The sequence below is a fragment of the Callorhinus ursinus genome, unplaced genomic scaffold (assembly GCF_003265705.2).
Source record: "Callorhinus ursinus isolate GAN/ISIS: 27379988/994484 unplaced genomic scaffold, GSC_fseal_2.0 scaffold14, whole genome shotgun sequence".
Lineage (NCBI taxonomy): Eukaryota > Metazoa > Chordata > Mammalia > Carnivora > Otariidae > Callorhinus > Callorhinus ursinus.
In genome coordinates this window covers 40,003,272-40,027,835 of record NW_027397076.1, presented here as the reverse complement: position 1 = coordinate 40,027,835, position 24,564 = coordinate 40,003,272, and the positions used below count along the sequence as shown (strand labels likewise).

The following is a 24,564-nucleotide window of genomic DNA, read 5'->3' as shown; positions in this document are numbered from 1 at the left end:
TGTTCTTTGGGTGTTGAGTTTAGTAAGTTCTTTATAGATTTTGGATACTAGCCCTTTATCTGATAAGACATTTGCAAGTATCTTCTCCCATTCTGTGGGTTGTCTTTTGGTTTTGTTGACTGTTTCCTTTGCTGTGCAAAAGCTTTTTATCTTGATGAAGTCCCAATAGTTCATTTTTGCCCTTGATTCCCTTGTGTTTGGAGACATGTCTTAGCAAGAAGTTGCTGCAGCTGAGCTCATAGAGGTTGCTGCTTGTGGAGAACCATCTTTGAAAGAATTGTGAACCCTGAGGGGAGTGAGGGAATGGGTTAGCCTGGTGATGGGTATTAAAGAGGACACATATTGAACGGAGCACTGGGTGTTATACGCAAACAGTGAATCATGGAACACTACATCAAAACAAACAAACAAATAAATAGGGAAAAAAAGAAAAAATTGTGAACTCTTAAAAATTTTCCTTATGAAATTACCTGATATGCCTAAAGATAACATTGATGAAATAGACAAAATCATTGTTTTTTTAATCAAACAAGTTTCTCAGAATAGCTTAAAAATTATTTTCTCTTTAAATTGATTTTATAAAGAAAATCATGTAATTAGGGGCGCCTTGGTGGCTCAGTTGTTAAGCGTCTACCTTCGGCTCAGGTCATGATCCCAGGATCCTGGGATTGAGCCCCGCATCGGGCTCCCTGCTCCGCGGGAAGCCTGCTTCTCCCTCTCCCACTCCCCCTGCTTGTGTTCCCTCTCTTGCTGTGTCTCTCTCTGTCAAATAAATAAATAAAATCATGTAATTAGAAATAGCAAAAGCTGCTGAAACCGTATATTATATTTCAGTATTTTTCCCCTGGTGGGGGTGGCACAGAGGCTGTTGGAGGTGGGAGAAGTAAAGGATTTTAGGAACCTCCTTTCCATGTAATTAAAAGCATGGACTGGAGTCGGACTGTCTGGATCAGAACCTAGCTTCATCTACTGGCCAACTGACCTTGGGCAAGTTCTTAACCAGTTTTAGCCTCAGTTTACTTGTCTATGAAGTTGAGGTAATAATAACACGAAAATTAAATTAGTTGATTCATACACAACAGAACAATGCCTGACAATTTGCACTCAGTCACATGTAGCTATAGTAATACATTATTATAACTGCCATTACTTTTATTAGGTACCTTACATATGAATGGAAAATTTAAATTTTCTAAACCCTTTGTCATTTTTAACCTTTATCATCTGACAACAGTGTGAGTCCATGGGGCTGGGGGTAGGGGGATTATTTAGTATACCTGTTTTAATGATGAAGTCACTGGAGCCCAGAAGAGAGTCAGTAACTTGCCCACAGTCAAGCAGGTATTTAGTGACAGAGCTGGGAGTCTCATCCAGGTCTCTAAATTCCCAGTTGGTGCTTCCCAGTAGTCTGATAAGCAGGACTTTTAAACCTCAGGGTAAGTTTCACTGTGGTATACATTAAGACTATATAACTCCCTAATTACATTTTGGGTTTTCCTTCTGAATTATACCCCAGGCAAAGCTCACCAGTGAGTACTTGTGGGCGGCTTGAGAGTGTGTTTATTTTATGTAAAATCCCAGCAAACTCTAAATTTAAACATGACATAGCAGAGAGTTATCTTGTATTAAAATTGTTGATGGTGTTCTCATCTAACTTAGATTTAAAGTCCAGCTCTATCCCTCTTCACTATGGAACTTTGAGTCACTTTTGTCCCTTTGTAAAATTAAAGTCATACTACTTTACTCCCCAAATAAGGATCTGGATTGTTTGTATTCATTTACGTGTTTTCAGATAGAGAATCTGTATCTCACTTAACTTTAGGCTGCTGCTAGGGGAGAACATACAGGCTTTGGAGTCTGACAAAGATGGATAGAAACCTAGCTCTGTCACTTAGTGCTTTGAGGCCTTGGACTAGTCACCTGATCTTTATGGGTCTTAGTTTTCTTATCCCCAAAACAGGGATATTGGAATGTATTTTGCAGGACTGTTGTAAGGATTAGAGGTAACCTAATAAAGAACGTGGTCCTGAGGAAGGGACCAGTGATGGTGGTTACTGAGGCTCTGGAATTTCTACTTGTATACAGGTGGAGTCATAGCTTTTCCACCAGGAATGGCATGGAATAAACCATTAAAGGTTGGAAAGTCAAAATGGATATAACGTAGAGCTTTCTGTATTAGAAAAACATTTAGAGTATACAGCAAAATATTATCAAAATTAATCTCCCTGGTAGAAAAGCAAGTGGGTTTTTTAAGTTACATTTTCCAACATTTTACAGTATATATATGTCTGCTTTTGTAGCAATAAATTTTTTTTAAAACACAAAAAAATAATTGTACCATATTAACAGGTGTGTTCCCAAGATGGTTGATTTCCCTCCTTCCTGCTACTTTTCTAATCTGCTAAAATGAATATGTTTGCATGAATAAGGGAAAAAATTAAAAAGTGCATTCTTAATAGGCATAATCGCCACCCTCAAATGGAATCAGCAGTGCATTCGAACTCACAAAAATGTGGATTCTTGAGAAATATGTGAAGATGTTTTAGGACCAATAGATGTAAAAATGATATTAATAACAATAGGTACCATTGAAAATTTTCTGTGTGAGGCTTTATTTGAATTCCTTATAAGCATTATCTAATTTAGTCCTCATAACAATTAAATGAGATTGGTTTCAGTTGAGGTTTAAGTTTCTATAAATTACCCAACGTCAGGACTCAGAATTTCAAAGGAAAAAAAAAATCTTGATTATACTAACAGAGGAAATTTTCACTTCTGCTCAGCTGGGGAAACAGAGCTTTGCACAAAATTTATGACTAAGTTCTCATTGGACCAAGTCTTCTCAGCTGTTAGCTATCATGCAAACCTTAAACTGCCATATAGTAAATTCTTTTTCTCACATTTCTCTTAATTGGGCAACTTGTGGGTGGAGGGGGAATGGGGATGGAATTGACTGAATATCTTTTTCTTGAATTAGGCTTAAGGGACAACATAGCAGAAAAAGGATTCAGGTGTCAGTAAGGGAAGAGGTTTATTAAGTGAACACAAGTAGTGATACTGAAACCTGGTTTTGTACCTCTCCAGCTCTGGGAGATTCTGGGCGAGTAAATCTCCTTCGATAGTAGATGATGAACTTGGCACCTGTCTTCCTTTTAGCCTTTGGTTTCTAGAGTGATCAGGAAGAGATGTTAGGTTAATTTCGAAGGAAGTCTCATAGCTGAGTATTCATACTTATTTCCCTACTATTAAACCTTTTCTTTCTTTTACGTATTTCTGTTTTCACTTCTCATGAATTGTCTTACATCTTAGACTTTTTGATTGGTTGGCTTTGTTTTGTCTCTTGAGGGCACTTACTCATGCAAAGTACCCTTTTGGAAGTTTGAAATTTAATTTTAAAAGTATTTCTGTGAATTCTTTGTAGAGGGAGAGGGATGTCCCAGCTTATTCATCTTTATATAAAAGCAACTAGTATGAGTCATATCATTGGCATTTTGATACATTTTTGTCAAACCAATGGATGAGTTCTTGTTTTAGTTCAAGGAGACTTCTCTAAGGGTTGGAGTTGCCAGATGGTAGTACAGGCTGCTCTTGGGAGGCATGGACTTGGGAGAATTTGCTCACTAGACAGCAGATAGGGCCAAATGATTTCTAAGGCTTATTGTAAATTTGAAATTCTGTAATTCTTCTATTTCTCTAACATGTGTCCAAAGAAGAGAGATACAGAAAGTAAATTGGAACACATTATTCAGTAAAGCCTTTGATAGCAGTGATGGTTAATGGGATTTGTACCAGCACTGGGAGAAGTGCTTTTCTCAGATTTCTTGAGTCAGCATGAACAGTTCTTGAGAAAGAGTTCCAATGAGATTGGACTTCAGATCATCTTCCAGATTTAGGCTGAGCTCCAGGAGAGAATGGTGGGAAGGAGAAACTGTTCTAGTATTTTCAGTTCCAAGAAAACTAGTGTGAGTTTTAGAGTAAGTCAAGCCATTGTCATCCAGGTTACAAATAAATTCACTTAAAAGCTGGGAAATAATATTACTAACTAAATGTCACCTTGTTTTGATTGGTTTTCCATACACCATTTACATTGCTGCCTCATTTCTGAGGTCCCGTCAAATTATCATTAATCTCGATTTTGATTTTCTTGTTACGTTTATGACAATTGAAGAAGGTGTGATTTTGTCCAAAAAGCTTAGAATTTCTCTCTTTCAGAGAACACATAATGGTAGTCTAGAGGCAAAATCTGGCACAGGGATGGGTTTTGTTTGGCCTATGTACTCTGTTTTAATATAATTAGTTGCTGATATTTAAAAATTTGGAAATTTTGTCCCCAAATCCAAATTTCAGGCTTCTCTCAAAAAACAAAATCAGATTTGGCTTACCTGCATCAAGCTTCCTATGTAGTAAGTGCTCCCTGGAGCTCAGTGGTAGATGAGGCGCGCACTCCCGCTAAGCACAGTCATTACCTTCTCTTGTTGTTTTATACCCTATCCATTTCACTCATTTATTATCTGGCTTCTGAGGGCATTTGAGTTTTTGACCCTGGCTCTGTATATAATGCTCACATGCAGATCTTAAGACTATAAGTAGCTTTTATTTATTTCAGCCTCAGGAGGTTGAACGCTAAACAATGTAAAGCGTTTCACTGGATTTGGGCAGAGTGTTCTGCCTTTGGGATGATCCTAGCCAGCCAACCCTATAACCAGAGTGAAGAAGAAGAAATGCATTCATCCTGTGCTGTACTGCCAGCATTCAGGAGAGCCCTGGTCTAGGAGACGGGGACTGAAGTGCCCTGAGGACTGTTGCTTGCCTAAACTCAGGGTTACTTGGCACCTGCACTGGGGAAGGATCCAGTGGAGTGGCAGAAGGCTTAATGCCATCCATTTAGACAGCTTTCTGAATGCCGGCAGCCAAGAGGACATCAGCTGTGCCTGTGAGTAGTGTGGGTTCTCACCTGAAACATCTAAACTTAAAAGGGAAAAAAAAACATTGTGCTCTCTGGGTCAATGTGGAAAGCTTTTGGTATTAATGAATTGGTCTCATTTTTTACATAGAAGGAAGATGGTGCAAGAATTCTGAGCAATTCTACCTGTTTTTAATGGCCTTTCCACTCTACCCCTGGGGTGCCAAGATAATTAAAAATGCCCCAGGAGCTGCAAAAATTAATCATGAAAATAGAATGAATACAAAGAATTTCTACTGTTTGGTCTCAGAACTACATTCGAATCAGGGTCCTGTGAAAAATTGAGCCTGGTTGAGTCCCATGCTTAGCCATTGAACTTGAAGTTCCATTAAACGTGAAGTTACACATTCATGATCAATTTTTATTTCACCTAGGTTTCTAAAGGCTTAATAGGGGGAAGATCTTATGATTCTGAACAACCTACGCTTTGGTTCTAATAAGAAAAAGAAGTTATGCTTGACCTTGAAATTTTACTCTCATGCTGGTCTAAGACTGAAGCCGGATATCCGAAAATTGTTAAAAGCAAAATGTACTCTTGAAAAGGCTAGGAGCCTAAGGACAAGCCTAGTAGATTAAAGCGCTCTCAGTCCCTCCGGTGCCCAAGACTGGGTCAGTGACATCCTGAAGACCTTAGTCAGTTACTTTACATTTATTTCATTTTCTTCACCTGCCCCCTTTCCTCATATACCCCTCATTTTCCCTCTCTTACTTCTCTCCCTCCCCTCAATTCTTTTCTTTTTAAGCTGTTTCCCTTTATCTTTTCTTGTTCCCACCTTCCCTCTTTTCCCTCAACCTATCAGTTCATTGTCTTTCATTTTTGTCTTTTTGTGACTCCTGCCTCTTACATAAGACACAGGTGTAAGAAAGTGGAGGCGGGACAGTAGAATATCCCACAAACTGAGAAAGCACTTAGAGATCAGAAGACAAAGCAGGCCACTGCACATAGTTTACACCGAGTTTTATTCAGGGTAACTTACTAATGGAGGATTGGGCGGACAGCGATCCAGCCACACAGTTATTTTCCCGCAATGTCCAGACCTTAGTCCACAGATTTTGTAGAGCAAGAAAGGAGTCGTGTGGGGCATAGTAGTGAGATCAGAGGGTTCCTTCACATGCATCTTAAGGGTTTGCATGCACCTAATTGACAGCTAATCTGTGATTAGATCTTGTGGCCCTTCCTGTGCATCAGGAAGGGGAAAGACTTTGTTGTCTCTAACAGAGACATGGGAGGCCAAAACATGCCTCCCCTATCCTGACATTGGTGGGCATTTCTCAAGTATGTGAAGTAATCTACAGGGGTCATGGAACATGCACTTCCAAGGAAGGTCATCCAGCAAACATGTACCAGATGGAGGGCCGAAGATCAAGTCACTATTGTCAGTGCTCCTACCACAGAGTGCTGTTTAACAGAGCAAAATTTAACAGAGGAAGTACACAGTTTGGGCAGAGACCTGGGGAGGAAAGTTTCAAGTAAAAGGCAATGTCTACATCATGGATGCATAACTGGAGGAGAGGTGGAGAGAAGCTCCCTGGTACTGGAGGAAGGACAGTGTTTCACAACAACACGCTGGGCTGTTCACACATTGATCCTATTTAAAAATGAATCTCTTCCAGATAAGAGCAGCTCTGTGAGAGAGTGGACCTGGCAGAGACCAGAAAGCTTAGAGAGTATTTGAGATCTTATAAAGAGCATAACGAGAGGTATAAGATTAGAAAATGCTAGCATTTTTACCTTAGTATTTCTGAACTGCTTTTTGTTGTGAAGATTAAATTATAACAATATCTTTTAAGAAGTATACCTGTTCAAAGTAAATTATAAGATGAGTGGACCCCAAACGAGATAAGAAAGGTAGAAGATAAGTATTTTAAATAATTTGTCATTTTAAGCTACTTTAATTTAAAACTTAAATCTAATTAAAGTGAAATAGAAGGCAACTCTGATCATGTATGGTACTTATAAATCCTTCCATTCCATATCCTCAGTATTCTACTGAATATAGTTAACACTGTTCTCCCTTGTCTAAATTAGCATAAAATAATTTTTAAAAATCTCTTGTCAAGGATTTGGCAGGAAATGTCATTTTCTGATAATTTCATCAGTTAGAACATAGTTCTACAGCTATCTTTTCTAAATATGAAGAATATGCATTTGTTTTTCACTTACTAAATAAATTGAAACTTTCCCAATAAGTGAATGAGGAACTGAATAAAAATAGCATCCCTTACCATTTTAAAGGATTTACTTTTATTTTATGTTTTTAAGATTTACTTGTTTTAGAGAGAGAGAGCACATGCACAAGCATGGTTGGAAGGGGCAAAGGGAGAGAGAGAATCTCCAGCAGACTCCCCACAAGTGTGGAGCCCAACATGGGGCTCGATCCCACAACCCCGAGATAATGACCTGAGATGAAATCAAGAGTTGGACACTTAACTGACTTAGCCACCCTAGTGCCCCTAGAGTATTTACTTTTAAATCCTCCTAATAATTGATAAGCCCCTGCTTATCAGTTGGATGGAACAAACTGCCATCCATGTAATGCCCTGAACTAGATAGTCCTGTGCCTGGGCCTTTGCACACACTACTACTTTTGCACATAATACCCTTCCCATACCCGCCGCCAACTTGGCACTTTCCTACTTATCTGCTAACTCTGGTTTACCTGGGCAATTTGTTGTTCCTTCCTGTGTTCTCACAGCACATGCTTCCATTATAGGACTTACTGCATTGCACTGTAAATGAAGATCATTGTAAAAATAAGTTATTTGTTTTCATGTCTGTAGACTAGGAGCTAGCCTGAGAGGCCCTGGGGCACAACGCGGTTGGTTTATCTTTGTTTTCCCAGAGCTCAGCACCTGGATGGTGCTCAGTAAATGTTTGTTGGATGAGTAGCAAAAGCATTTCTTTTCTCACTGTTCACTTGTTAAGTGGACGTTTTGAGAGAATATTGTTGAATTCAATTTTTGCAGATTATGTGGGTAAAAGTTGGATGTTTATGTGGGACTAGAAATACTATTTTATTACAGAGTTTGGCTCATATCTGAGGATAAAGTAAAAGAATTAATTTTCAATCTGTAGGTTGTCTATCAAATTGAATATTTTATTTGGTATTTTGAAGAGATACAGTAATGAAGAGAATTAATGTTTCTTACATTTTAAAAGATTTATTTATTTTTTATTCGAGAGAGAGTGCACACAGAGGGAGGAGAGAGAATCTCAAGCAGACTCCCCACTGAGTGCACAGCCCATTGCAGGGCTCAGTCTCACAACCCTGAGATCAGACTTGAGCTGAAATCAAGAGTCGGACACTCAACCGACTGAGCCACCCAGGCGCCCTTGTTTTTTACAAGCTGGTTTTAACAAGCTGTTTGCTGGTCAGTCTTTGCTTAGGCCTGAAAAATCTTGGAAGATATACATATTAATATACGTGTGTGTGTGTGTTTGTGTGTGTGTGTATTCTAATGGCATCTATTTTAAGGATTTTGTAGCCTAAAGCTTGAAAGGCATTTATTCTATGATCAAAAACTGACTGTTAGTAAATGTAAACTGAATGTTGAGGAAGCACAAGTACTTGACCACTTTCTGGTTTCCTTGTGTCACCTCCTGAGTCACAGTTCCAGTTCCTTGGAGCCAGAGGTTATTGGAGCTCTCACTTACTGAACTGTAGTGAAATCAACGTAAGATATAAAGTCGCCAATAGCAATCCAATCAGTCTGTAGTAGAGACTTAAAGAAAATTAAGTGAAATGATTAGTGTTTCCTTTGTCATTTTCCTAGATGAAGGTATCCTCTATGGTAGAAGTAGACATACAAAATACCTTTAATTGAGAGATGTGTAAAACATGATAGTCAATGGATTTAACTGGAGTCTTTTTCCAGTGTTGACCAAATAGGGCGTCGTTAATGGGGGAAACCTTGTCAGGCTGGCTGCCAGAGGGACCACATGGAGCAAAGAAAGAAGAGATGGTGATGGGGCAATGGCCTTGGGGAGAGGAGAATGGAAAAACCATTTTATGAATTAGCAAAATTTGGGTCCTGAGTCCATGTGCACATAACTAAGCCTTCTGACAACTTATCTTTACTAAAGCAAACATTCATCAGAGAGAGTTATTGAGTATCTATTATGTGTTCTATGGAAATTTAAAGACATGATATTTGTGTTCAGGGATTTATAATCTGTAGTTCAAAGCTTTACAGTAATTTTAACATTAGCAATTAATAACAATTTACAGTTTAAAACAGCAACAGTTGACCTAAATACACAATTTCCCATAAAGCCATAACATTCAGGAAATACTATGGAATTAGTATTAATCACTTAAACAGTTTTTATAAAATATTTGAATTTTTCGGGGAGAAGGAGATTCTTTTGGCTTTACTTAATTACGTAAATAATAGAAATGTAATCATTGCTTCTAAAGGATGCTAGTTAGATACTTGGCAGTTAAATTTTATTTGATACATTAAGTTACATACAGTATCTATATACATTCTAACAAATTATCTAGAAGGCCAGCCTGGATCACTTGGGCTTGCTTTGTATAATTATACACTATGTGTAATTGTTGAACATTATAATTTTGTATCATGAGCTTTGGAATCAGACAAACCTGAATGGAAATCCAAGCTTTAGTACTTAATAATTCTATGACTTTGGACAAAATAACCTCTCTCTACTTTGATATCCTCATCTATTTAATGGAGGCACTACATAATGTGATTGCTGTAAAAATTAAATGAGCTAAGCTATATCAAGCATCTCTCACAGAATCTGGAACATAGTAGGAACTCAATAAATATTCTCTTGGTGTTTACCATGTAAATGGTAAATTGCTTGGGAGGCTAAACTGTACACTTTAAAATTGCAATTACTGCAATAAGGAGAAGAGCCTTTATTTGAAAAAGGCTCAATTTGGGGCGCCTGACTGGCTCCATCAGTAAAGCATGTGACTCTTGAATCTCGTGATTGTGAGTTCGAGCCCAATGTTGGGTGTAGAAATTACTTAAAAATCTTTAAAAAGTGGGGGGGAACCTCAATTTGCAAGTAACTCAGTACAAAACATTTAAACTACTTTAAAAGTTTTTCATTCTTAAAACTTATTCCAAAAAAATGTGCAAGCTTTTCTATTTATTCCATGAGACTTCATGTTGAATTATATCTGGAAAGAAAGTCAACATTTAGAGAATGCCTTGAACCTTTGAAAGGTCAGCAACACAAGCCATTCCAAAATGTAAATCCTTGTACTCTCTACGGATCAGTGATTTTCACGCATGGTCTTTTTCTGGTAGTAAAAATCAATCTACTAATACTGTCTGAAATGTTCTTGCTTAATTATGGGGAAGTTAATGAAATCTTACCTCTTGTGCATTCCAAATACAGACATGATAGTGAATCATTCAGATCTGTACTTCCTTAAACTGGCCTTTCCTGCAGTGTATTAAACTGCAATAATTGATCCCCTTAAGTTATTGCCTTTTATCCTGGCTAGCTAGCTTTCATTGGGGGAAAAAAAAGGTGCAGATTTGTTTTCCATACTTCACCTGAAAATGTTATCTAGGCCAAAATATAATATTTGGCTTTCAAAAGCTATGAAAACTGATGCTTTTGTACTAAGCTTTTATTCTAAAATAATACTGAGGTTAATGTCCTTTCAAATGAAGATGTTGTAATGAAAAAGTAGAAAAGTGGAAACAACCTCTCTTTAAGTGTCAGAAATGTTGTGAAATTGACTTTACTTTTATATCCAAAACAATGAGGATTAACTGTACTGAGAGGACAGTTACCTTGTTTTATTCCAAAAGGTTTTGTCATAATTCTACTCCCCCGAAAATATGCTGACCATCTCTAAGAGTTCTAGGATGACATCGTGGTTTTCAGCTTAGAATGGAAGCAACCTGATTTCATATATGTCTATGCTATTTAGTTTGCTTAAATTGTTGGTGGTCTCATAATTTAGAAGTAGAAAGACTAGGGAGTTATATTTTCCATGAGGCAGTAACCTGGAAGGTTACATTTGGTCCAGCCACCCGAAGCTTCCTTCCTTAGAACCTAACTCTTCTGGGCTAGAGTGTCAAAAATATCATTTTTACTTTAAGGAACTACATTTCTATTCCCCAAATTTGCACAGCCTTCCAAATCCTGCATATCTTTAAAGGCCGTTCAGGGCCAATGCCCTCTGAAGCTGTCATTGATGATAATAACCCCCATTGGCCTATGATCTTTTCTTTTCTGAAAGTCCTTTAGCCTCTGTAGTCAATATTATCAAATCTAGGATGTTTTTCTTCCTTTTTCATTACACATTTTATGATAATCAGCCAAAACAGTGCTTTACAAGATGAGAAAGTCTTCATTCCCCGTTAAAACCTTTCATTGTCTTTGGAAGGGGGAATATGGCATCTATAATTAGTAACCATTCTGCAGTTGAGGATTCCAAAGAAATAGTTACTCCTCCAAGGTCACACTTCTAACTGCAACTGTGTCTTGCTACTCTGTATTCTATCCGGTATATGCATTATGCTTAAGTTCTGTCTTCTGATCAAGCCTGCTAATTCTTCAAAAACCTTTTCTGGTGAGAACTCGCACTGCAGATTCCACCTATGAGAAACTTAGTTGCTAATGTACTCATATCCTAGAGGAGCTTTGTCATATAGATGAGCCACGTTTCTAATTTTAGATTTTTTTTAATAGTCATTTTAAAAAGTGAAGAGAAGCAGATGAACAGGTGAAGCTAATTTTAATAATGTCTTTTCTATAACCCAATGTCTAGATTTTTTTCCCAGTGCCTACATTTTTTAAATGTCAGCATTAACAGTTATCAGTGAGACACTTTACATCCTTTCTTCTTCATACTAAGATTCTGAAATCTTGAGTCTATTTTTGCCCTGACGGCATGTCTCAGTCTGGACTAGCCACATTGGAAGCGCTCAGTGTGACTAATGGCTCCATATTGGACAGCACAGATGTAAAGATTTCTCCACAATGTGGTTGAAAATCAGCTTCTGCTTTCTGATAACAAATTAAATGGAAATACTCATTAGTTCCACACTAGATGACAGAAATGAGTGATTCATAACTAATTAAAATAATGGGCGTAGGTAGGGAAGAACATGGATACCATTCACTCTTGTGAGGGTTTTATTGTTGGTTTGTTTTGCCTAGTAATTCATAATTCAAACAGGTAACCATAGAGTTTACAGAAGAAACTCTTATTTCATGAGGTGTAGGATGCTTAGCATTTCATTTAGTTATTTGTGTGATTTTCTGGAATGCAAGTCTGTTTATATATCTTCCTTATTCAGAATTGTTCATTTCTTCACTCGTGTTTCCTGAAGTTGCCCAATGAAAAGATTCACCTGGGTACTTAATTAAAATCCTCCATTCCAGGTCCTGCCAGACCAACAAGATAAAAATAGCCAGCCAAGGGGATTGGACACAGGTATTTTTAATAAGCACCCCAGGTGGTTTTTATCATCAAACCAGTTTGGGAAACTGAGCTAAGATATAAAATCGTACTCCTTAGTGTTCTGCTTGGGGCTGCCCTAGGCCCATAACCAGACCCCCTAGCGGTCCAGGGTTGGATTGCAGCAGCACAGAAGCCCGTGGTATAACTCTCCTTCTTCTCTCCCTCCTCCTGCAGGTGAGTATGCTAATCCTTGAGCCCAGAGTACCCTTCCCCCTGTGTGTATCAACAAACTGCCAGGTCAACCTCAGGATCACCTCCTCAGTACTTACCCCTTCCGTTGCCCAACCGTGGAAACTTCTTCCGCACACCTCCATTGCTCTTTAACTTTCGTACCTTAAGGTCCTGAAGGTCAGTGACTTTCACTGTTTGCATTGTCTGTCTTCTCACCGAGGATCAGGCTCATGACTTTCAGCCTGTTCTTTATCCCATAGTAAGGAGCCTGGCACAAGGAAATAGTGAATATCTTTGCAATGAAAGCCTGCAGATGCTAGTAGTAACAGCATCTTTACCTTTTTCATGGTGGTTTGCAGATTGCGGCATGCTTTTCATTTCTACTCATTTAATCCTCACCAGTCTTGTGAGGTGGGACTATTTCACAAGGTGAAATTTGAGAGGTTAAGTCACTTGCCCCACGTCCCATGATTAAAAAAAAAAAAGATTTATTTATTTGAGAGAGAAAGAACATGCGCAAGTGGGGGGAAGGGGCAGAGGGAGAGGGAGAGAGAGAGAGAGAATCTCAGGCTGACTCCCCACTGAGCACAGAGCCCCAGGTGGGGCTCGATCCCAAGACCCTCAGATTGTGACCTGAGCCGAAATCAAGAGTGGGACACAACCTACTGAGCCACGCAGGCACCCCTCCGATGATTTGTAATTAGATAGCACTGTAACTCCAGTCTGGGTCCATATTGATGTCACCTAATTTCTGTGCAAAGTGTAAGAGAAGCATAAATCTTGGATTTGGATTTCTAGTGAAATGGTCTTTGCTTACTTTTGTGGACTTTTTTTTTTTGCTCCAAACTTCTAGCCTAAACACATTTCACCAAAGTTTGCACCTGGTAGTTAGCTAATCAGCAGCTGGAAGATTCGTACTCCTTAGTGTTCTATTCACGTGAACAGTAAGCATGTGAATAATTGACAGAACCAGTTAGAGCATCACTGGGTTCTTCTCTGAGACATTCAATTGGCTCTCACCTGTCATTTGGGAAAATACCTTATATCCATTTGGTAAAGGTACTGATAAATTCTAACAGAATGTATACTTTTTTAATTATCATAAGGAAAAATCTGACCAACCAAGATTATGAAATAATTGAGATGGTTTGTGATGACTTAGAAATGTTGTTGCCTTTCTATCTGCTGGACAATCATGAGTGTCACACCCAGTCTATCAATTTTATGCACTAGTCCTCGTCATTTAGTAACATATTAGAGAAGCAACCCAGTCTCATGGACTCAATCTTTCCATGAAATATGCATCATTCTGTGGTCTCACACAAATTTATTTCAAGGATTAGGACTTCCCTTTCTTTATCAGCAATGAGAAGAGATGTCTCCATTTCCTCCTTTCCAAAGCAATTCTGTTTTATTTAGTATTGTCAGATTTTTATAGCTTAGAAGAACTGTTTCTATTTTGTTTAACAAATTTATTGAGTAGTTTGAAAGCACACTTTTTGTGTATTGTTGGATTGTTAATGTTGATTCCTTCTGTGGTGGCACTCTGGTTGATCAGAAATGAAATAAGTCCTTTTTTAAAAAGCAGCAAATTTTAGCCCTGTTAAAATGGCCATTATTATTATTTAGTAGGTCCTGACCTAGATTTAAATAATGACTGCTTACAGCCTCCTCAGAGATGGCATTTTTCTGCCAAAAGAGATTGTGCTGTTTTATGCAGTTGTTTGGGAGTCATGGTAATAAGTCCCTCCTAATGTTCTATTAGGTAAATCTTTTCTATACCATTAGAAATTGTAACAATTAACACACCAATGATGCTCACCTGCTAGTAAATTTCTACTCTGGCTTACAAATTCAGGGTGAAGTAAAAATACTGAAGCAAGAGCCATCATGAAGACATCGTTTTGTTTTTTTATTTTTTAAAGATTTTATTTATTTATCTGACAGAGAGAGAGCGAGAGAGGGAACACAAGCAGGGGGAGTGGGAGAGGGAGAAGCAGGCTCCCCGCTGAGCAGGGAGCCCGATGCGGGGCTCGATCCCAGGACCCTGGGATCATGACCTGAGCCGAAGGCAGACACTTAACGACTGAGCCACCCAGGCGCCCCGAAGCCATCAATTTAATTTATGTTGTCCAATTTGATTACTAAGAAGTACTAGGCATGAAAATATGAGGAGTTATTTTTTTATTATTATTATCATCATTCTTAGAAATGTCTCCACAACCCAAATTTCATGGAATTGTGATACAGCAATATATCTTTTTTTATATAAGAGCTGTAAGTCACAGACCATTTAACTCACCCACTGAAAGTGTACAGTTCACTGTTTTTTAGTGTGTTCACAGGTTTGTAACCATCACCACAGTCACTTCTAGAACATTTTCATCATCCCATAAAGAAACCCACACCCCTTAGCAATCGCCTCCCATTTCCCCCAACTCCTCTAGCCCTAGTAACAACTCATCTGCTTTCTATGGATTAGTCTCTTCCAGACATCTCATAGTGTAATCAGTTTCCCTTCATGACTGGTTTCATTCACTAAGGTTATATTTTCAAGGTTCATCCATGTTGTAGCACAAATCAGTACTTCATTCCTTTTTATGGCTGAGTAATGTTTTATGGCTAGACCACATTTTGCTTATCTGTTCAACAATTGATGGACATGTGGGTTCTACTTTTCAGCTATTACAAATGATGCTGCTGTAAACATTTGTATATAAATTTTTGTGTTCTCATTTTTCTTGGGTATGTACCTAGGTAGGAGTGGACTTGCTAAATCTGTGTTAACTCTATGTTTAACCTTTCGAAGAACTGCCAGATTGTTTTCCAGAGTAGCTGTGCCATTTTGCATTCCCACCAGCAGCGAACGAGGGTTCCAGTTTCTCCACTTCCTCACCAACTCTTGTTATTATCTTTTTTATTATAACCTTCCAAGCAGGTGTGAAGAGGTGTCTCATTTGCTTTTGATTTGCTTCTTCCTGATGGCTAATGATGTTGAGCCACATTTCATCTGCTATTAGCCATCTGTAGATCTTTTGGGGAGAAAATGTCTATTTTGATTCTTTGCCCATTTTAAAAATTGGATTATTTGTCTTTTTATTATTGGGTTGTAAGAGTTCTTTATATATTCTAGACCCAAGTTCCTTATTAGATACATAATTTGCAAATATTTCTCCCAATCTATGTGTTGTCTTTCCACTTTCTTGGTGGTTATAGCTGTATATCTTATAACATAGTTATTCTTCAGGGCATTATGTCTTCCAGGCTCTTCCACAGTCTACCACTGTCTGCTCCTCTTTCCATAGCTTCCTGGTACATTTCTTCATTATAGCACTGATGTATTGATACTATCAACTTAGGATTTATATTTCCTACCAGAAGGAGTTGTGTATTATAAATCTTCATTAACTCCTGCCTAACACAAAATAGGAGCTCAATAATGGCTTGGTTAGGTAAATTAAAATGAAGCTTGAGTCTCAAAAAAAAAAAAAAAGATCCAGATCAATACTAACACACAAAAGCTAATAGAATCCTGAAAGAGTGTGTTTAAAGAAGGTGGGTGGGAAGTTGTAATCTCTTCTACAGAAATAAGACTCACACTTTTTCTTGAAATCACTACTTAATGTGCTGCTTTCACCAGGTCCAGCCCTCATGATTCTTTGGTACCTGGGATGACAGTGATGCTATGTCCTGTAGCACCCTGTGGTCCATTGGAAGAACTGATCCGGTGTGGGGCGCAGTACATCACTGGCTTCTTTGATCTGTTCTGAGCAGTGGACCAGAATTGCTATGACTATTTATTTTACTCATGTATTTAAAAATCTTTTCAACTTATCAGTGCCATTTACTGTTAGATCACATCAAGTGAGGTCATATTAATAAAGCCTTACCAGATGTGCAATGAAGTGAGTTACTCTGACATTGTGCTGCCTTGTGGCTCTGGTGTGGTATAAAGAACCCAGAGGTTTTCTCTTCCTAATAAGACATGTATTATGGTAGTACTTTTATCTTGATATTTTTTTTCCTTGTGTTCTTTTTTTGTGATCCTTTCCTATTTGTCCCCAACTTGTCTAAATTAAAGGGGTAATCAAACGAATTCTCCTTCAGTTTGTGGAGCATGTTTTATTTTCTCACAATACCCTAGATTCTGTCCCTTCACATTTTCCTTCTTGAAAATGCTGCTAGTGTCCTGTTTTGATGGGAAAATTACAGATAATATGAAGTAACAGTTGTTGCCTGCAAAAAAGATGAGATTTTTAATTGTTTAGATACAGTCCTCCTTCTCAAAATTCCCTAGCTCTTGATTTTAAACACTGAAGGAAGCAAGAGGAAATCTAAGAATGAGCCTGAAGAAAGAAGCCCACAGAATTTTTGTGTAGATCTCTTGAGATCTGTACTCTCGGCCACTTTTATTTCTTATTTGGCACTAATGCAGCTTAAAACAAAAAAAAATTCTAATTGACAGCCTAAGACGATTGATTTATTTTCTCTCAGCAGAGCAAGATGTGCTAAAATTACTAAATCTTAAAAGACTTACTGAGATTCCTGAATGAGAAATACCCCCACCCTTGATTTCTTTTTTCTTCATGAAACAAAAATAGTTCTGTATTTGTGGGGGAAAGAGTTTGGCAGACATGGTGATTATAATACTGTATTGAAAAACCCTTACTTTGATTGACTAAAAACCAGATGCTGTTCATGGTAGTTAAAAGCCTGTAATAATGTTTTCACTCTGGTGATCACCACACTTGTATGAGATTAATAATAGGGTCCCCCAATCTAGAGGTGGAGAAACCAAGGAAAGGACACTTGAGAAATGTTTCCTACCCTTTCCCAGGGTTCCCCAAAGCAGTGTTGCCTGGGACATGACTTTATTGAGGGCCTCGTTTCATAGTTATTGTGTCTTTTTTTGGCAGGATAAAGTATTTAATCTCCTTAAACCTCAGTTCCTTCTTTGTAAAATGAGGCTAATACTCCTACCTACTTCAATAGGGTGTAGAATAGTGTTTGATTATTGTTATCCATTATTAAATTGAACAAGTTTCCAGACTCCCCATTGAGAACTTGATCACCTGCTTTTAATGAGCTTGATTAAACATGGCCAAATGTATGCATATATATTGTGAGCTTGGTCTTTCTCTGTTGAAGAATACTAGAAAGGAATTGAGGAAATGTTCAATGTTATTTGGACATTGATTTCTCTCTCTTTTTTTTTTAAGATTTTATTTTTAAGTAATCTCTATACTCACATGGGGTTCGAACTCACAACCCTGAGATCAAGAGTTGCACGCTCCACTGACTGGGACAGCCAGGCGCCCCTGGACATTGATTTCTATTTACTCAATTAGATTCAGCCCTCACTTTAAGGGAATACACAGTGAGTCTGGGAAAGATGAAATAAAGTTTTCCAGTATGAGTATTCTTGTCTGGAGGTTAGCCCTGGGTCTAACTACTGACAAGAATAAGTCAGTAGTTATTGCTGTATCTATCCTATTTTCCGAAACACACAGGTTTTGTTGTTATAGTCATTTACAGATAGTTTTGCGTGGCATGCCTTTGCTTTTGTTTTTCCTAAATCAGTAAAAGACTAACCATCACCTTCCTAATGTGTTAAAATCATCAAAGGATTCTTTTCAGGATTACATGTGTCAATAAAGCTGTTAGTTTGAGCAATGTGTAAGAAGTGAAGGCCAGGTGAAGAGCATTTGATGTTGTGAATAGAATAATAAAGTGGAATCCGAGGACTCCATTAATGAATGGATTATTTGGATAGAGAAAGAAATTATTTTTAGGCACGGCATCCCTATAAACCCAGAAGCTACGTGTTTTACAAACTAGAAATTTATGCACTAAATACAAATTACCAGATGTCAGTGTCTGTCTGTGCCAACTGGCAAATACGCGGTGGTTCAGAAGTCTGGAAGAAATGATGCTCGCATCCTTGCTATTCAAATTCAAAAGGGATAGTTGAGGTAAAATGCTGTTGAAAAAATTACAATGTACACAGCACCCCAAACACGTCACATGTTATGAATTGTTATCTTAAAGGCTTTCATTTTTTGCCCTCATGACTCCATGCATGCTTGTGGCATTGCAAATGTAACCCATGTTTCTGTTCTAATTTCTGACATTCTTTCCTGGGACTTGTCTCATTCTTTTAAAAGGTCAGCAGATTATATAAAGAACCAATCTAGACCTAGCAATTTCATAAAGGTCCAATACAGAGCTAAATGTATAATAGGATTCATTGTCTTTATCTTGCACACACCAGCACTAACTTTCACAAAATCATCAAATGGATTCTCTTCTTTCCTTAGAAATTCGAGCTCAGCTGGTAGAACAGCAAAAATGCCTGGAACAGCAAACAGAGATGAGAGTTCAACTTCTCCAGGACCTGCAGGATTTCTTCCGGAAAAAAGCTGAAATTGAGACGGAATATTCTCGGAACCTAGAGAAGTTAGCAGAAAGGTTCATGGCAAAAACGAGAAGCACTAAGGATCACCAGCAGTACAAGTAAGAGACACTTGACTCAAATTCATCTTTCCAAGGTGATAGCCTGCCTTCTTACCACCCTTCTTGGTTTTAGAATTTTGCATCTTTGTCTGAGAAGCTGTTGATTAGCATATCCCCACAGGTAAAAGCAACTCTGCATTTATAATTTATGAGCATCAATGTATCACATTTTAAAAGTGTTCTCTTGACATTTTTTCTTTCCAATAAATGTATATTTGTGGATAACTTTATAAATAAGAAATGGTGTGTGTTCATAAAATTACTGATTACAGAAAAGTGGGAGTTGGTCTCTACAGGTAGATATTTCAGTGGGCACATTTTAAAATGGCTGCTTCTTCAAGCAAAGACCTCAGGATTTCTGTAGTGATTTTGTATGAAAATAAGCAGTAGGGAGCATGTTTAGCTCCCTACCCCCCAATCATGTTTGTGGTCACTCCAGTTGAGACTGACTTAAAACAAGGAGCTTTAGTAAAATGCTTATGACCAAGTGCAGTTAAACCTTGAATTAATTAAAAAAAAAAAACACCTTTGAATTAAGTGTACTTCCTTTGTTTAAAAAAATACAGATTTTCTGATAATGAAATTTACTTTGTAATTTAGATCCTAGAGACAGAGACAAGTAGGCAGGCAACTTTAATGGAGAATACAAGTACTGTGACAGGATAAGTGCAGGATGCCACAGACAGACCCAATGGAAATCCATTTTATAGTGGAGGTGGGGAAGGGATGGTCCGAGAAAGGTTCTGGAGGAAGTGATAACGTAAGTGAAGACATGAAGGACTAGTTGGCAAGCTGAGGGGCCCATAGCAGGATGTTCCAGGCAAGGGGAACATCCTGCATCAGGGAGTAGAAGGAAAGGGCTATAAGGCAGTTTTGCAGAACAGAAGCAGTTGGGTGGGAGTAGTGAGGCGGTGAGCATTGTGGCTCCAGGTGTAAATTGTGCCAGATCTAGGAGGCCTGTAGATCACACTCCACAGTTTGGACTTTGTCCTGAGGACATGAGAAGCCTTTGGAGAGTTTTAATTAGAAGAATGACCAGCTCAGACCTGTGTTTTGTTTTATTTTATTTTATTTTGAAGATTTTATTTATTTATTTGACAGAGCAGAAGTGGGGAGCGGCAGGCAGAGGGAGAGGGAGAAGCAGGCTCCCCACTGAGCAAGGACCCCAATGCGGGGCACGATCCAAGGACCCTGCAATCATGACCTGAGCTGAAGACAGATGCTTCACTGACTGAGCCCCCTAGGCACCCCATAGACCTGCATTTTAAAATGATGACAAAAACTATAGATAGGACTGTGGACTAGAAGGAGCTATAGTGGAGGGAGGAAGGACCATATAGGGGGTTCTCACAGTAATGGCATGAACTAGCAATACTGCAGGGAGAAAGAAATAGACTTGTCTAGGAGATATTTAAAAGGCAACACAGTCTTTTCTGGAAATGTAGTAGACTAGGTAATCTGAAAAGTATTTCTGCTATAAAACTCTCAGAAATGCTGATAAAAATATAATAGACATCATTTTAAATGTGTAACTGAACTCATAGGAAAGTAAAGGAAATTTCCAGGGGCCAAAAAAGGAAGAGGGAACTGAAAACTCAAGTGGACATTTATACCTTCCCTTTAGTCCCATGTGGGGCAGAAGGTGAGGCCTGTGCAAGGTAGAGAGGTGGGACTGAAGACTTCCTACCACCAACCCTGTTGCACTGCACCCCAGCCTAAAATCGGGACCAGCATAACTGCTATCTCAGTGCATTGGTAAAACAGAAAACCACCTACCCCCTTGTAACAACAAGGAGGCCTGTCTGCTCAGGCTGAGCTGCAGACTGGAGGGGGTTGCAGAGAAGCCTGTCTTTGTCTTCACCATTGGCTTTACTGTTTTCTTTTATATCCTACCTAAAAAGTAGGGTGGGCAGTATCCCCAGGTTACTTTTGCAGAAGCAAATGCAGAACAATTCTAAATAGGGAATACTTTTTCATGGCTAACTTCTTGTGTTGGTCCAGCATAGAAATAAATCTTAGTGATGGTTCCCAGGGTGGACAGATGTCCAGTGTACCTGACAGAGCCTAGAGCTGGAAAGGAGACTAGAGCCAGTACTGTATTATAATAACTGTCCCTTTTTAAAGTGATTACAAATAAGAAGACAGCCCATTCATCCATTCAGTAAGTAGTTTTGAATGTCTTCTGTGCACTTGGTAATCGGTTGTGAGCTGAAAACTGGTATGGGGCCATGTACCTTGGTCTGATCCCTTAGGGCTTCAGCTGCCCCCTTTTCTTTATCCCAGTTTGTTGACGTGTTTTGTCAAAAGGTAAACCGTTTGGAATTTTCTTTGACTTGGGTAAGTTTATTGAATATGGGAATGAAGGTAAGATGGATAAGTCTACAGAAAGGACAAATCAAGAGTAGGAAGAAAATCAAGGACAGACTTTATGAAAGAGCCAGACCTGGTTTGAATACTGGCTTTGCTGCGTGGTTTTGGTCAAGTTGCTTACCCTTTCTGAGCCTTGTTTTCCTAACTTTTAAAATGACATTTTACGGGGCACCTGGGTGGCTCAGTCTTTCAGCGTCTGCCTTCAGCTCAGGTCACGTTCCCAGGGTCCTGGGATTGAGCCCTGCATCGGGCTCCCTGCTCCGCGGGAAGCCTGCTTCTCCCTCTCCCACTCTCCCTGCTTGTGTTCCCTCTCTCGCTGTCTCTCTCTGTGTCAAATAAATAAATAAAATCTTTAAAAAAAATAAAAAATAAAATGAGATTTTATGACCATTAAATGAGAAACATGATGAAGTCCTTGATGTGATTGATAGCCGGCATGGGTTATGCACTCAGTGTTTCTTCTCTGCACCAAACAAATGTTAAGTCTTGGGCACGGTACTCAGCTTTGGGTTGCTCATTATGTAGAAAGTCCTTAGCTTAAAGTTGACACTGACAGAAGACCAAGGCTTATATCAGCCTTCCTCGGCTCAAAGACTCTGATACTAGCTTTGGTCTCAACAGCAAATCAGCAAATCAGCATGCCTCGCTAAGCTTCACTTCTCTCACTGATAGAGGGGATACAAAGAATTTCTGCCTTAAATTTTAGTGGTAAGGATTACGTAGAGTTACTGTATGTAAAATCTTTAGACCAGCTGCTAAATAAAAATAGCTAACTTTGTAGAGCACTCGTTATGGATCTAAGGCATTATAGTAAGCATTAAAATATACATATATTAACTGAAATAATCCTCATAAGAATCTTATAAATACTGTTATTTTACCCATTCTCCAAATGAAGTTACAGAGGCAGAGAGAAGTTTAGGTAATTTGGCCAAGATCACATGGCTAGTAAGTGTAGTTCTGGAATTTGAACTTGGACAGTATAGATCCATATTCTGTGCTCTTGTGTAGTATTTCTTAGAGTAGGTGCTCAGTGGGCGCCTGGGTGGCTCAGTTGGTTAAGCGACTGTCTTCAGCTCAGGTCATGATCCCGGAGTCCTGGGATCGAGTCCCACATCAGGCTCCCGGCTCAGCGGGGAGCCTGCTTCTCCCTCTGACCCTCTCCCCTCTCATGTTGTTGCTCTCTCGCTCTCTAATAAATAAAAAAATAAAAATAAAGATTTTAGAGTAGGTGCTCAGTGCCTGATAGCTGATGCTATTATTGTTGTTGGTATTGATATCACTTATTAAGGCAATAATATGTGTTTATCCAGTGAGTGAAATAACATTTATTTAATGCTTACCATGGGGAGGGTACTCAGGATATGAAAACATAGGAAATGTTGTCACAGTAGGAAATGTTCTGAAAGAATGTATTCTTGGGAGCATATCCTTTCAGCATAAAGGACATACATAAAAGTCAATACAATAAGGTGATCTTTATCTCTTGGGCTGACTGGATAGAGAATGTCACTAGAAGGGCTATTGTCTGCCATAGAACCAGTGCCCCTTGCTTGATGGCCTTGAGAAAAAAAGGAGGTTCTCTAGGTTGGGGCTGTAATTCTAGTTTGCCAGGAGGCTAGGACCCTGGAAGAGGACTGCCCCCCTGCGCCTGTTCCTGCTTCCACTTCCGTCCTCTACTTCTTCTTTCTTCTACAGAGCATCTTGACTTGATTCCGTGTCAGATCCTGAATCTGAGGAACTTACAGGCAGAAAGAGCTGACTTAATGATTTCTTTTCTAACTTAATTAATATTCAGAGTCATAAATGATTGTGAATAGTAGGGTAACATGTCTGATACACATGGCTCCTGTGTCCCTGAGTTAGGATAAGCCTTCTGGTGCCTTTTCATCATTTTCCAGTTAGACTAAAAAACAGAAAGCATTGTACTTTTTCTTTTCTTCTTTTTTTTTTTTTTTTTTATGAAGCAGTAACGTCCCAGGTGGTTACTAGTTTTATTTGGAGGTTTTCTTTAAGATTTTTTACAAGTCGTCTTTTGTTGTTTATATTCACTTTTAGCTTTATTATCTAGAATAAAACAAGTAGGAGCGCCTGGCTGCATGCACCTCTTGATCTTGAGGTTGTGAGTTCAAGCCCCATGTTGGGTGTGGAGCCTACTTAAAAAAGTAAAATGAAAGTATTAGAATAAAACAAAGTGTAGTTACAAATGTAAAACAGTTTAATGACAAGTCATAAGCCAGTAAACTTCTTGGTTCTGTTCATGAGCCTTCCGACAACGTTGTAAAGTTGTGATTCCCGGGAACACTTTTTGGGAAGCTGGAGTTTATATATCAGGGGATTAATAAATAATCCTCAAATGTATGTTCCATGGAAAGCATACCCAGCCAAATCTCTTTTCCAGCAGCAGACTGGACACTCAAAGCAGACTCTGTGTGCAGTGGCGAACCACAGTCTGTGAGAAAATAGTCAGTAGATTTTTATGTAAATATAAATTACTTTCTTCACAATGGAGTGTTTAAAGCTGAAAGCCTGCCTGATGACTGTGTATATTAGGGTTCCATGGCCCTTGTCAGGAGTGTGGGTTTTGACTGGTATTCTTGGTCCAAGTTTTTCCTTCCAAGCTTTCTGCCATCCCGGCGTGGAAGACTGTTCTATTGGCTGTTGAGGAGCTCTGAGCAATGCCTGGAGTAGGAAGAAGAACAATACCCAACTGTTGTGGCTCCTTGTGGGCCTTGGTGACTTCCCTCAGCTGGTTGGGGCAGTTTTGAAATTGATGGTAATTCTGTTTTTCTTCACCTCTCAGGAAAGACCAAAACTTGTTGTCTCCAGTGAACTGCTGGTATCTGCTTCTGAACCAAGTGAGAAGAGAGAGCAAAGACCATGCAACTTTGAGTGACATCTATCTGAACAATGTGATTATGCGGTTCATGCAGATAAGTGAGGATTCGACCAGGATGTTTAAAAAGGTACTTTCCATTTCAATCCTGCTGCTGCTGCTGTGTGCTTTCCCATAACCCCCCTTAACCATTAGCACAACTGAGAAGGGATTGGTGCCTTCGTTCCTTAATTGTACTCCACGAGTTTTAG

At 38.8% G+C, this 24,564-nt stretch overlaps 1 protein-coding gene across 8 annotated transcripts in view; it reads left to right on the top strand.

Moving 5' to 3' along the window:
• The window catches only part of SRGAP1 (SLIT-ROBO Rho GTPase activating protein 1), a 268,505-nt gene that overhangs the window by 113,723 nt on the left and 130,218 nt on the right, over window positions 1–24,564 (top strand). For 7 of the 8 annotated variants that reach the window (XR_012380756.1, XR_012380755.1, XM_025883134.2 and 4 more), the window contains exons 2-3: window positions 18,912–19,107; window positions 24,281–24,443. Coding sequence is in view for 6 of the 8 variants with exons in the window: in XM_025883134.2 (XP_025738919.1) it covers window positions 18,912–19,107; window positions 24,281–24,443 (359 nt within the window). In the remaining 2 variants the exon portion in view is untranslated. Of the gene's footprint in view, window positions 1–4,913; window positions 4,934–18,911; window positions 19,108–24,280; window positions 24,444–24,564 lie in introns of those variants that run through there. The other variant, XM_073900724.1, reaches the window with a different exon arrangement.